The sequence below is a fragment of the Muscardinus avellanarius genome (assembly GCF_963383645.1).
Source record: "Muscardinus avellanarius genome assembly, chromosome: 10".
NCBI classification, from domain to species: Eukaryota; Metazoa; Chordata; class Mammalia; order Rodentia; family Gliridae; genus Muscardinus; species Muscardinus avellanarius.
In genome coordinates this window covers 38721404-38736446 of record NC_137796.1, presented here as the reverse complement: position 1 = coordinate 38736446, position 15043 = coordinate 38721404, and the positions used below count along the sequence as shown (strand labels likewise).

General features: G+C 41.5%; 1 protein-coding gene across 1 annotated transcript in view; it reads right to left on the bottom strand.

Moving 5' to 3' along the window:
* The window catches only part of ITFG1 (integrin alpha FG-GAP repeat containing 1), a gene marked incomplete at its 3' end in the record, with an annotated part of 248608 nt that overhangs the window by 22740 nt on the left and 210825 nt on the right, over nucleotides 1–15043 (bottom strand). Inside the window, exons 13-14 of the mRNA XM_080703290.1 lie at nucleotides 13904–13947; nucleotides 13032–13110 (exon numbers count right to left, since the gene is read on the bottom strand). Coding sequence (XP_080559416.1) covers nucleotides 13032–13110; nucleotides 13904–13947 — 123 coding nt within the window. The remainder of the gene's footprint in view (nucleotides 1–13031; nucleotides 13111–13903; nucleotides 13948–15043) is intronic.

Below are 15043 nucleotides of genomic sequence, written 5' to 3'. Positions count from 1 at the left end.
CTTATATCCAGATGTTTTCCTTTCTAAGAAGCTCAATTCTTCAGGAAGCTCTCACATATTCTAGATACTCCCATTCTCCTTCTGCCATCCATATGACATATAAAATGCCACAAGGTAGAAATGTTGCTGGAGCATTTTCCATGTTTCACTCCTGCTCCCATTGCTTCTACTGTGTCTCATGGAAAGAGAATGAAAGGACAGGGACCCAGCCATTCTTCTATTTCTCTGTCAATGCTCATTAAACTTCATTTTCTTTTATACCACTTGGCACAAATGATATATGTGTTCCTACTTCCTTAGCATAACAGTCAGACAAAAAAATAAAAGAACTACTATAGAGGTATAAACTAGAAACTATCAAAGTACAAAGCATTTTTTTTTTTTTTTTTTGGTGGCACTGAGGTTCCTGGAAGCCCTTCTACCTCCAGGCTACACTCCCAGACCTATTTTATATTATTTTTACTTGGAAACAGGGTCTCTTAAGCCAGCACGGCTGGCTTCGAACCTGCACGATCCTCCTGTCTCCACCTCCCAAGCACGGGGATTACAAGTGTGCCACCACCATGCCCGGCTCAAAGCATTTTTATTAGCCAGCTATTAGCATTCTACTTCTGAGCTGCACCCCCAGTCCTTTTTTTATTATTTTTTTTCATTTTGAAACAAGGTTGAGGCTGAGACAGAAGGATTGCAGGTTTGCAGCCAGCCCCAGCTACTTAGGTGAGGCTATTTGCAACTCAGTGAGACCCTGTTTCAAAATAAAAAAAATAGGGTTGGGTTGGGGGTGTATCTCAGAGGTAGAATGCCCCGGGGGTTCAATCCTCAGTACCACAAAACAAAACAAAACAAAACAAAACAAAAAACAACCAAAACCAACAACAAAACCAAAACCAAAAAACAAGGTCTTGCTAGGTTGCTGAGAGTCTCACTGTGTTGCTAAAGCTGTTCTTGATCCTGTGATCCTCCTGTCTCAGCCTCCCACATATTGAGATTACAGGCATGTGTCACCATGTCTGGCTCATGGTAAGTTTTTACCAGGGATTAAAAGGTAATGATATATATGTTGAACAAAATTCTGTTCTTGTATGGGACCATGGAGAATAATCCTTATTTTTTTTTGGAGGGGGGTTTATTTTATATTATGGCAAAATACATAAGTGTGCACCACCACGCCTGGCTAAATTATATTCTTTCTCTCACTTCCTGTGTCTGTTCCCAAAGCTGTTATATATGGCAGTTCTTCCTGCAGAATTAGGATCTATAGTGAATCTAAGTACTAAAAATTAGTTTGCATATATAATTTCAACCTGCAATCCTCCTGTCTCAGCCTCCCAAGTACTGGGATTACAAGTATGCATACCATGCCAGGCTCTTGATGAAATATCTAACTGCTAAATAGATGAATAATTAGCAAATGTTTTTAGGTTTTTTTTTTTTTTTTGGTGGTACTGGGGCTCCTGGAAACCCTTCTACTTCCGGGCTACACTCCCAGACCTATTTTTATATTTTTTTATTTGGAAACAGGGTCTCTTAAGCCAGCAAGGCTGGCTTTGAACCTGCGCGATCCTCCTGTCTCTGCCTCCCAAGCCCAGGGATTACAAGCGTGCACCACCACGCCCGGCTATGTTTTTAGGTGTTTTTTTTTTGGGGGGGGTGTGGGTGGTACTGGGGATTCAATTTGGTGTTTATTATCTCTGAGCTACACACCAGATCCTGTTTTTTTTTTTAAATTTTGAAACAGAGTTTCACTAAGTGGCAGAGGGCCTCACTATAAGCTGCTGAGGCTATCCTGGAACCTGCAATCCTCCTGTCTCAGCCTCCCTAGTTCTGGGATTTTAGGCATGCTCCACCATGCCTGGCTTAAAACTTTTGTATTTCCTATAATTCATTCTTTTAATCATTCTAGTCATAATTATATCTGGAAGATATTATAAGTTGCTTAGGGCCAAACTATTTTCCTTCATTTCAGTACAAGAATATCATTGAGCTATACACTCATGTCTGTCAACTTGGCTATTTCTTTTATATGTTTAGTTGATTAAAAGAAAAAATTTTTGAGGGTCTGGGGATGGAACCCAGGGGTATTCGACTTCCGAGCCACAACCCCTGCCCTTTATTTTATTCTTTATTTTGAAACAGGGTCTTACTACATTGCGGAGGGCCTCACAAAACAGCTGAGGCTGTCCTCAAACCACCATCCTCTGGTCTCAGCCTCCCAAATGCTGGGATTACAAGTGTGCACTAGCACGCCTGGCTTAGTTTATTTTAGATTAAGGTAAGAGAATGGTTCATCTCACAAGAATTTATTCTTTTACAGGAAAAGAATATCATGGAGAATCCAGTGAATTCTAACAAGTCTATTTCTTTTTGTTATACATTATGATTGCTGACACAAAACTCTGCCTCAGGAATTAAGTTCAGACTAAGTTTTCTGAAGATAATTTCAGAAATATGCATGTGAAAAATGAAATATAAAGAATCAAATGACTTGGGCCTTCCTAAGATGGGGGATTTGGTCAGCCAGCACTTCCTCATGTCTCTACAAGACAGAATTAAAACAAGCGGAATGTAGTTGTTCACTGAGGTAAGAGAATGCTGGAGTTCAATAGTAGATGGACAGAAGATTAGAAAAACCCAGAGACCCTGGATAGCAGAACAGAAAGTGAAACAGAATGTCCTTGTATCTATCATAAAGAAGTAGGGTAGATAGGAGTGTCCCATCACAAGGGTAGAGGAGGAAGATAAAGAGTCTTGGGGAACACCACTGCCTTTCAGCATCCTGCAGAAATACGGGCAAAACAAACAATAGTCCTCATATTTTCATGGTGAACTGGCTCTGGAGAAGTCCTCTGCACTTTCCAGAATATTCTCAGAGAGCCATAACTGAGAGGCATCTTGAGAAGGGCCCTACTGTCTAAGTTTACTCCTTTGGGAATTAAGAAATGGGTGAACAGAAAGCTTTTCCCTTTGGAACTGGTAGTTTGCTAGGCCAGCTATTAGAGTCTGGGGGAGTGAGCAGTCATGGAGGTGACACTAGAACCATGGGTGGTGGATTGGCAGAAACCACTGTCCTCTCCCAAGGCAGGTCCTTGAGATTTCATAGCCTCTCTGCCCTCGATGGTGTAACAGGATTATTCCTGCCCTTTGAGTGTGCAACTCTAGAAAGAATCTTTGGGAAATTCTGCATTTCCTACTCAGTGCTTGGCATCCAGAGGCATCTAACATGCTCTTAGAATGTTTAAATCAAGCCGGGCGTGGTGGCGCACGCTTGTAATCCCTGCTCTTGGGAGGCAGAGACAGGAGGATCGCGCAGGTTCAAAGCCAGTCGCGCTGCTGGCTTAGGAGACCCTGTTTCCAAATAAAAATGTAAAAATAGATCTGGGAGTGTAGCCCGGAGGTAGAAGGGCTTCCAGGGACCCCAGTACCACCAAAAAAAAAAAAAAAAAAAAAAAAAAAAAAAAAAAAGTTTAAGTCAAATAGGTTTGGAGAGAATGTTTCTAGGAACCTTTGCATTCTGTCTTTGCTCATTCCAACAGGCACAACAGGCAAAGCAGCAAATGATTCTAGCCATCTAGCCACAACCCATTCCTTATAGTCACTAGATAAGCACCAAAAAAAGAAAAGAGGGTAAGTAATTCAAGCTTTTGCTCTCTTTAAGCCTAAGATGAACACAAAGAAAAAGCTGATTGGCACAGGCTGTGAGATAATATTCTTGATTATTCATTGGAGAAATTTTTAATGCCTTTTTATTGTAGTGCTGTTTTGTGCTTTTGTCCTCCCCACTTTTCTTTTTCTGCTCTCTATGTCCCTTTTCTCCAATTTTAACTTTTTCTCCTTTTTCCCAATTACCCTTTGATCAATTTATATTATTTTAAACTTTTTATTCAATCCTATATTATCTTTTTTCCTTTTAATTGTCTATAGTATTGCTGTTGTGTTTGGTTTTTACTTTGCTTCTTCTTGTATTTTTTTTTTTTTTCCTTTCCTTGCAGTGCTTATGAGAAAGCTTGACATATTGAGCTCACTGGGTGGGTGCTTTGCCACTGAGCTACAATCCCAGCTCATCTGAGAAATCAGACTCTGCTTCAGCAGTGACCTACTCCTACTGGAATCTTGGCAGGCTCTTCAAGTTAAAAGCCAACATCGAACTGAATGGACAAAAACTGAAAGCATTTCCTTTAGGATTAGGAACAAGACTAAGGTGTCTACTCTCACCATTCTTTTTCAATAAGTAGAAGTTTAGCCAGACTGAGCAAGCAAAAGAACTAAAAGGGATACCATATAAGAAAAGAGGAAGTCAAGCCCGGCGTGGTGCCACACGCTTGTAATCCCTGTGCTTGGGAAGCTGAGACAGGAGGATCGCACAGGTTCGAAGCCAGCCTCAGCTACTTAGTGAGGCTCTCAGCAAAATAGTGAGACCCTGTTTCCAAATAAAGTGTAGAATAGGTCTGGGAGTATAGCCCAGAGGTAGAAAGCCCCTGGGTTCTATCCCCAGTACCATCACACACACACACACAAAAGATGAAGTCAGGTTATCTATTTGCTGATGATATTACTTAGAAAACCCTCGAGATTCTACCATAAGACTTTATAACTTATTTAACAATTCAACAAAGTAGCAGGATACAAAAGCAACATAAAGAAAAACCAGTGGTTTTTGTATGTACCAGCAATGAGCTTGTTGAGAAAGAAATCAGGAAGGTAATCCCATTCACAATAGCCCAAACAAAACAAAACCCACTCTACTACCACCATAACAAAACCCCAAACAAACAAACAAACAAACAGACTGGCAGACAGACAGAAATAAACCCAATCAAGGGAGTAAAAGACCTCTACAGTGAAAGGTAAAAAAACCACTGAATAAAGAAACTTAATAAAACACTAAAAGATGGAATGACCTCCCATGTTCTTAGATTGGGAGAATTAATATTGTTAAAATGACTTTAGTACTTAAAGCAACTTAGAGATTCATTCAATGCAATCTTCATCAAAATGCCAATAACATTCTTAAGAAAACTAGAAAAAGCAATCCTAAAGTTCATATGGCAGCACAAAAGTTCCCAAATAGCTAAAGCAATCTTGACCAAAAGGAGGAATGGAGGCATCACAATACCCAATTTCAAAGTATACTACAGAGCCATAGTAACAAACTCAGAATGGCACTGGGATAAAAACAAACACGTCCACCAGTGGAATGGAAAAGAGGACTCAGAAATAAACCCATGCATCTAGCCAACTGATTTTTTTTTTTTAAAGTACTGGGGATGGAACCCAAGGGCATTCTACCTCCAAGCTACACTCAGCCCTGTTTCTTACTCTTTAAATTTTATTCTTTGAAACAGGGTCTCACTGAGTTGCAAAGGGCCTCACTAAGTCGCTGAGGCTGGCCTCAGGGAACTGCAATCGTCCTGTCTCAGCCTCTCAAGTGCCAGGATTATAAGTGTGTGCCACCATGCCTGGCAAGCCAGCTGATTTTTGACAAGTGTGCCAAAAACATATATTGAAGAAAAGACAGCCTGGTGATGTAGAAGATTTAAAGTAAGCCGGGCATGGTGGGCACGCTTGTAATCCCCGCGCTTGGGAGGTGGAGACAGGAGGATCGTGCAGGTTCTAAGCCAGCCGCGCTGGCTTAAGAGACACTGTTTCCAAATAAATATATAAAATATAGGTCTGGGAGTGTAGCCCGGAGGTAGAAGGGGTTCCAGAAAAAAAAAAAAAAAAAAAAAAAGAAGATTGAAAGTAAACACCTATCTTTCACCTTGTACAAAAATCAGCTCAAAATGGATCAAAGAAGTGCGTGCATTGGTGCATACAGGTTCCCGGCCAGCCTCGGCAACTTAGTGAGGCCCTGTGTGTGCAACTTCAGTGAGATTCTGCCAGAAACTGGGTTCCATCCCCAGTACCACCAAAAGATTTATAGTAGCTAAGGTAAGGAGTCAGCTCAGGTGGTCATTAGGAATGAATGTGTAACAGGCACTTGGAGAGTCTGCCTTTGCTAAAAGCAGTGATACTTAGTTTAGAACTACTGATGACCCATCTGTAACTACAAGCAATTAAACCTGGTACTTCTGCCTTTATTTTATCTTTTGTCTTCAGGTTCCTACTCAGCTGTGCATATGGGCATATTAATTATTATTATTTTTTTGAAGATTTAAAGAAGTTTATTAGAAAGATAAAGATACAGAGGATAGGTACAGCTCCATACCAGACTGGCATGGAGGGGTGACTCGAATGAATACACCCGGCATATTAATATTTAAGAAATGTTCATGTGAAGTCCAGTGATACAAGGTTTATTAGCCTTACATTTACCTAACCTATCTTGCATTTTTTTTTTCCATACTAGAGATTGAACTTACGGGCATTCTACTCTGAGCTGTATTTATTTTTTATTCTTTATTTCAAAACAGGGTCTCACTAAGTTGCTGAGGGTTTCCCTAGGTAGCTGAGGCTGGTTGCAAACCCACAACCCTTCTGTCTCAGCCTCCCAAATACTGGGATTATAAGCGTGCGCCACCTTGCCAGGCTTCCCATCTTGCCTGCGTTAAGAGTGAGACAAGATTTGCAGAAACCTTTTTCAGATCCCTGTATTAGTTCTTAGAAATCTTCAGTCTTTGCTCTACACATTCCAGGAAGAGCAGGAGAAAAGTAATCACCCTTACTTAGATGGGAGTGCCCACTTAAGATTGAACAACCTTTTTTCAGGAATTGAGATGCACCCTCCCAAGAGTTGTACAGTGTTTGCTTCTCATTCTTGGGGCCCACAGCAATGGGAATCTCTAAAGATAACCATCTTTTTATATGCTAATGAGATGTCTAGGGCTCTTGGAAAGCCTCAGGATGGGGGCTGGTGACAGGATAACTAGCCAGGTAAGCATAAACTTTTAGCCCCTCTTTCTTTTCCTGAGAAGGTAAAGGGCTAAAAGTTGAGATGATCACCAATTGCCAATGATTTAATCAGTCATGGTTAGCTATGAAGCTTCCATAAAACCTCAAAGGCCAGGGTTTGGGTAGCTTCCAGACTGGTGAACATATCAATATTCTGGGATGGTGGCACACCCCAAACTCCTTAAGAACAGAAGCTCCAGTGCTCAGGGTCTAACCCTATATATCTATTCATCTGGCTGTTAATCTGCATTCTTTATAATAAGACAATAAGTGCAAATGCAAATGTTTTCTTGAGTGTTGTGAGCCAAGTGATTGAACCTGAGGATGGAGTCATGGGAAACACTAATTTCTAGACTGTCAGAAACACTGCATGCCTGGACTTGCATCTGGTGTCTGAAATAGGGATGAGCAGGGCAAGAGAAGAAAGAGGAGGAGGCTAGCCTTCACATAAAGAAATGTAGAGATTTCCCTTCTGAGGAAAGCTGAGGTGAGGGTATTCCAGTGCTATCAGGAAGCAATTATAAAAGATCTTTGTCCTGTTCCCCTTAAGAATTTGGAGGATGAGCTGGGAGTGGTGGCACATGCCTGTAAGTCCCAGTACTTAGGAGGCTGAGACAGGACAGTGTAGCTGGGGGTTCAATCCCTAGAACCAAAAAAAAAAAAAAAAAAAAAAAAGGGAAGTAGAAGGATGAACTCTCTGGGGGTGGTGGTGGTGCAGGACCACAGGGACAAAGGGCAAATATACCCTTAGTCACTGAAACAAGGTACTTGCTAGTTGCCATAATTTGTGCTTTCTTCTGCTCCCTACCTCTGTGTTCCCTTAACAGCTACAGTAACTTTTCCTTTTCATAATGCAGAAAAGTTTAGACAGGATGCAGCATGGATTTGGAAAACTAACATTTAGCTCCAGGCTGAATGACTGACTTTGCCTTCCTCAGAAATTAAAGTGGGCTCGCCGGGCGTGGTGGCGCACGCTTGTAATCCCCGCGCTTGGGAGGCGGAGACAGGAGGATCGCGCAGGTTCGAAGTCAGCCGCGCTGGCTTAAGAGACCCTGTTTCCAAAAATAAAAAATAGGTCTGGGAGTGTAGCCCGGAGGTAGAAGGGCTTCCAGGAACCCCAGTACCACCAAAAAAAAAAAAAAAAAAAAAAAAATTAAAGTGGGAACACACACACACACACACACACACACACACCCCACACGTGTGCACGCGCATGCTTGCTTTGGGGATGTAGCTAAGCCAATTAACATTCCTGAACTTTAGCCCACCCCCACCACCCTTTCCCAGAACTAAAACTCTCTTCTTTGTCTGGAGAGGAAGCCTGATATTCTCTTGATCAGGCCTCCCCTTAACTTCTAGTAAAAAGTCCCAAGAGTCTTGTTCACTCCCCTGTTTTGCCTTTGTCTGATTCTTTTGACAGAGTGCAAGAATTCACTGAGCCTGCATCAGGGCTCTGGTTTGTTCTATCAAATAAAGTGTTGTATAAGCCACAAATTAATTTCATAACCCACCAATGGGCACTGACCGTAACTTTTCTATGAGACACCCAGAGCTACCGTTTCTGAAACACATAAATGCGCCATCTTCTTCCCACAGAGGAGAATTTTCTAGTAGTGGGGCAGGATGGGATGGATGGTACAGTTTAACAAAGTAATGTTTCAAGATGCTTAACATTTAAACTAAGAATCTTCATCCTTTTAAGTTTGGGGAAGGGTTTTATGATAGTACTCCCTAAATAAAATTAAGCCCATTTCCTGTTTAAAATAATTGTGCATAAAACACTGCTGTTATGGTCTGGGATGATATGGTTTTGGGGAAACTGTTTCCGGGGACCCCTGTTAGGGTCCCAGACACAGTTTTCCTCAAACCACAAGAAAATACAAAAACAGAAAAACTGTGGGTTCTTGTTCTGAGCTAAGGGTAAATGCACATTAGCTCGAACTCTTGCTGAAGATTTAAAGAAGTTTCTTAAAAAGATAGAAATACAGAAGACAAAGCCAGGCTTGGTGGCGCACGCTTGTAATCCTAGCGCTTGGGAGGCGGAGACAGGAGGATCGCGCCACCCTTGCCCCATTCCCTGCGGCTTCCAATAAACCTTTTACTCCCCTTCCTGAGGTCTGCAGGTGTCATTCTTCGCTCACTGTAGACAAGAACTCGCCGGGTTTTCTCTCAAGCAACCCCCATTTCACCACTGTGCCACTCTGTGGCGTGGTGCGTTGCTCTAAGCTCTAGCTTTACCTCTTTCAAAGGGCGCAAACCATAACATGTTTTGGCGCCCAATGTCTTGGGGCAATGTGGGGCATGTGGCTCTGTATTTTTCACAGGACTTTGTGGCCTGTGGGTTGGTGGGCAGCAGCAACAGCTTTAGCTCCAGCTGTTGAGCTTTAAAACAACTATAGAGCAGCCTTTGCATCACGGCATCTCTGAAAGTGACTTCCAGGGCATCTTGTCGGTGGTCTTAGTACCACTGCACCCCAAAAGGTATGTACCTTCCTGGAGCGATAAGGAGTTCCCCCAGAATGACTGTGATCGTCCGGTGTCTGGGAGGCAATTCTGGTTTCGTGGGGACCCCCCGGCCAAGGAATTTTAGCCCGTGGTCGAATCCCCTCCAGGAATAAACTCCTTTAAATAGTGTAGGCTTGATAGGCCCAATGAGTGCCCATCCATTCTGCCCGTATCACAGATGGGACACTTTTAAAATCCCTATACAAGGTTAAATCTAAGAGAAATACCCATGGCCCACCTCCAGAAAAATTCCCAAACAGGAGACGCTAGCCAGCACCCATTTCTAAATAGCAGTGAGTTTTTTACCCCAGCAATGAGAAACAGGTTCTAGGAAGATAAGCTAAAGGAGGGTAAATGGACAGAGAAAGCTCCCCTAACAGGAGACGCAAGCCAGCAAGTGGTAGTAAGTTTTTTTTTTGGTGGTTAAAAACAGGTTCTTGGAAGATAAGCTAGTTTGTTTTTAGTGGCAGGGTCCATTAGCACCTGCAGCCACGTGCACTCTGTTGGTCACTAAGGCAGGTCGTAGTCCCCTGCAATTAGGGGAAGCCAGAATGGGTAAGCTTTTCCAAGAGCTCAAAAAGAAAACAACAACAACAAAAAAACCTAGTAAAAGTTTCAGCCAGGCAGGGCTTGCTAGGTGAATGGCCACACCTGGGGGACATTGTCTGGCATTCAACAAACAGCTACAGCTCCATTTGCATAAGAAAAGCTCTCAGGAAAGAGAGCTCAGGGGGAGGCCACGCCCGGCTGCTGGTGGCTGGGAGCTCAGAGGCCCCTCAGAATTGAAGTAGTAACAGGGAAGCAAGTTAATAAGATTTTGTTGAAAATGGCAATATTTTCAGCTAGAAAACCTCACTGAGAGAAAGGACAGGCACAGTGAAAGTAGTTGCAGGGCAGGAGGGAGGTGGCTTTTAACTCCAAGCTTGCACTGGCTTTCTGGTGGACAGGGACACCACTAAACTGCTCCACGTGGTCCATGCTGGACGCCCCCAGCTGGACCACTGGCTTTAGAGGTACAGCGAACTTTATCCGGACAGAGAAGGGCCACGCAGCCCAATCGGACAGGGAAATATGGAGCAAGGGGAAAGGGTGGCAAAGCCCCTTCCCATTTAATACCCTCCTGATGGGCAGCAAACTGTGGGAAATGAGGCCACTCTCAGGGCGTGTGCGCGCGTGTGCGCAACACACACACACACACACACACACACACACACACACACACACACGGTGCAGGGACAGGAGGACGACCTTCTGAGCACAGAATATATCTCTCTGCTTTAAGATGAGATTCCAGCAATATCCTAAATGCTAGGGTAATTAATTGGTTTTTGAGTGGGAAGCTCTGGGGAGAGTGGGTGACCTTGCCCAGACAGGCCACTAAAACCACACCCTTTCTCTCTCAGACGGGATCCCAGCAATTCAAAGTAAGTGTCGGATCTCCATTCGCATGTGTTCTCCAAAGTGGAGGAAAAAGCTGGATCCCAAAAGCTAAATAAAGCTCTCGCTTTTTTTTTTCTGCACCCAAGTATGGCTACAGTATGCGCTGGGGGATGGAGACACGTGGCCCCATCAGGGAGGTTTAAAGTAGCTTATCTTCAGCTGTTCTTTAACTTCAGAGACCACCCAGATTTCTTTAATGATTGAAAGGTTCCCAAAATGCAAAAGTTCTTTAACACTCAAGCCTGGCCACAATGAAGCTGGAGCATTCCAGGTGCAGCTTCAGCAGCCTGGAATCCTTAGGGTCTTACTGCTGCCAGATTAGTTTCCAATTGGTTTTACCTGCCGGCCTCCTATACCAACTGGAGAGGGAGAGTTTAAAGTTCAATCTGTCCATATGTAGTTCTTTCTTAAGGGTTGAGTTTAGAGTGATATCACCAACTCAAACAATAGGTGTTGGCATTCTTAAATCTTTACCCGGTAGAACGGAAGGCCATCCTCTGACAAAGTCTAATACTGCAGGCAGCCAATTTGGTTTAACGGGGACTTGAAAAGGGAAAGACAGAAGGACAAAAGCCATTTAAGAATTCTGGCTGAATGCAAAAGCCTAGGCTCAAGTCTGTTTGAGGGTGGAAAGCAAGGACATCTCTGGAGTAGATGCTCTCAACTAGGAGGCCAAAAAAGGCCCTCTGAGGCCTGACTCATGGTGCAAAGGGGGACCATTAAATGGCTGAGCGCCCCTAGTTCCGGAGGGAATTGGGGTCCCCAGAGAGCTACCACCACATGAATTAGGACTAAAAGAGCCTTAAGCGATCACAGTGAGATCTCGGAGGCCAGATCTAAGGCATTGCCTTTCTTTCCCGGCCCAAGGTCCAAAAGCTTAGCCAGGGTGGGGGGGGGTCTTATCAGGCCAGCCCTGAACCATCTCTTTACTCAAGATTCAGCCTGCTGCGTCCAGGATGACCTTCTGTTCTCCCATTCCTAGCCATACCAGAGATGTTAACTCCTCTGCTAACAAAAGTTTTTTTTTTTTTTTTTTTTCTCTTTTGCTGGCTGCACTAAAGTTATTGCTCAAAGATACATTTTTTTTTGTTAATCTCAATCAGTCTTGGCTAAAATGGTAACTTCGGAAAAATTGCCTTAGTGATTTACATGTCCTTCACTTAATACCCTACCATTATATTTTGGTATATTTACTCTTTCCCTTGAGGATTTGATAATTAACCTAACTGGAGAAGGGTATAAAAACTTAGTTTTGAAGAATAAATTTTGTCAGTTGCACGAGAAGAGGCAATTGTCTGGGTCCATCATTTCAGGTCTCTCCCTCCCAAGTCCCGGAGAGGATTTTCCACAGCATATCCCTTTATTTGTTTACATGTGTAACCAGATTTTCTTTACAATTATGTATCAAAAAACCCTCTCTATATTTTCTAGCTTCTATTCCACATAAGAAAATCCAGAATTAGGTTAGACTATAGAATTAATTAGATTCGTAATCTTTACTTATTCTACAATGAGTTTAAATGGGGTCTGGTGGCCCACACTTGTAATCCAAGAACTTGGGAGGCTGAGACAGGAAGATTGCCTGTTTGCAGTCAGCCTCATCAATTTAGTCACACTCAACAACTCAGTGAGATCCTGTTTCAAAATAAAAAATAAAGTAAGGCTGAGGATGTAGCTCAGAGACAGAATGTCCCTGAGTTCAATTCCCAGTTTGCCCCCAAAAGAGCTTAATTTAAATAATTATTGTTTCATTCTTCAAGATAACTCAGATAAATTATCTCAATTTCTCTGCTACTTTAAATGAAAAATAAGAATGAATAATTTGGTCCTTCACAACTGTGATAAATAAAAAATTAATGTTAATATTTTTGTCATGAAGACCTTTTTTTGTGATACTAGGGAATGAATCCAGGGTCACTGTACCTCCAAGCTATATCCCTAGACCTTTTTTTATTTTTAATTTTTTTGTTTGGAAACAGGGTCTTACTAGGTAGCTTATAGTTTCAGTACTTGCTGAGTTTGTCCTCGAACCTGAGATCCTCCTGTACTTATCCCTGGCGTAAAGTGTATAGAAAGACTAAGCATAATAAAAATGAAAATTTTATTAAGGGGAGTAAAACATAATTTTTTATCATGTTTACCTTGCCAACATACCAAATGAAAGTGCTTCTATACATACTGGATATATCTGGCCTTACCTGAGCCATTTTTCAGGTATCCATTTGCATCTATAGCTGTATACATAATATAAGGTCCAGGCTGATTCACTCCAAAGGGCTGCAAAAAGAAAGGAAATAGTTATAGCCAGGCATGGTGCACACACCTGTAATGCCTTTACTAGGGAGTCTGAGTCAGGAGGACTGCAGATTTGAAGCCAGCCTCACCAACTTAGGAAGGCTCTCAGAAACGTAACTACACTGTTTTCAAGTACAAAATAAAATAGGGTTAGGGTTATAGCTTCGAGGTAGAATATACAGGGTTCAATCTCTAGCACCAAAAAGAGAAAGAAAGAAAAAAAAGGAGAAAAAAGAAAAGAAATAACCTTGAAAAGTGAAAGATTTGAAATTTTAGGCAAATCTATTACTAATACTGTAAAATGAATCCTTACATGTAATTCTTAAATAGGTTCCTTAATACTTCCATAGTTAATCTTTCAAAATAAAATCTGATTAATAGAAAATTCTTCACTATTTAAGATGAAGTGACTTGAAAATATCATTTATTATTTTAACTGAAAAAGCTTCATGAAGGAGGTAATCCTTATAGAGAGAATTTTTTTCAGGAAAGATACTGTTATAAGAACTCCTCTTTCTGTGAGGGAGCTACTCTATCTTTCCTTGGCTTGCAAATATGCTTTCATGTTCCTAAGGAAATAAAAACGGTACTGAATTCCAGAAAAGTTTTCTTGAGTAAGGAAGAATATGTTAATTATTACCAAACAGAAATAAAATTTTTGAGTGTAACCTTGTTAGAGGTTATACACTATACACACTATAATTGTGTATATCTATTTATTATGCAGAGGACTTTCACAGTAATGTTTATAATCATGAATTAAATTCTTACTTACTGTTATCTTACGAGGACAGTCGTTAGAACACAGACCACTAAGAACTGTGGAAAAATAAAGAACATGCTATTATTCCTGTTATAATACAAGCTTATATTTAAAGTGAGCTCTAAATTCCCCTTCAATCCATTAATATCCATCAATTCATGATCACAAGCAAAAACCATTTCAATTTCCTTGGATCTGAGCATATTAAATTTTTTTTGTTTTGGTGGTGCTGGGTTCCTGGACCTCTAGGCTACACTCCCAGACCTATTTTGTATACTTTTTTATTTGCAAATAGGGTCTCTTAAGCCAGCACGACTGGCTTTGAACCTGCACGATCCTCCTGTCTCTGCCTCCCAAGCGTGGGGATTACAAGCGTGTGCCACACGCCCAGCTAAAATTTTTGTTGTTCATTTTCTAGCAGTGTTTCAAAGACCTTCATTAAGTTTTCAAGATGGTGCAATTTTGTGTACTATAGAGGTGAGATAATTAATTATGGTTATATTATACCATACTTACTATTTTATTTTATTTTTTTGTGGTACAAGGGCTCGAACCCAGGAGCATTCTACCTGTGAGCTGCATCTCCAGCCCTATTATTATTTTTAAATTTTAAAATAGGGTCTCAATAAATTGTGGAGAGCCTTGCTAAGTTGCTGAGGCTGGCCACGAACCTGCAATCCTCCTGTCTCAGCCTCCCGAGTACTGGGATTACAGTTGTGCACCACCAGATTTCGCTCTGCACCTAATCTTGATTCTATTTTCCAATTGTTTAGCTAAAGTACCAGGATGACTTAGAATCTGTCAACAAATACACAGAAGTAATTGTCATATATTTATTCTTTATAATCATCAAAAAAGAAAAGGTTATTTGAACACTGTATACACGTAACATGAGTTTTTGAAGCATAGCCATGTCTCTACCACTTTTAGTGATATACCTTTGCAAGAAAGCAGGTATTATTTGCTATTAAATATTCTACATCATAAATGAAAGAAAGATAGTTAAGATTTCTGTTCAGTAAGTGTAGGACCAGAGTGGAGCTATGACAGGCTTCATCCATACAGCAAACGCTAGGCCTGAGTTTCAGTTTCCCAGGAATACAACTAACAGTTAAGTGCCAGTTTTGGCACCTGGGTCAGAATGAAAACTCC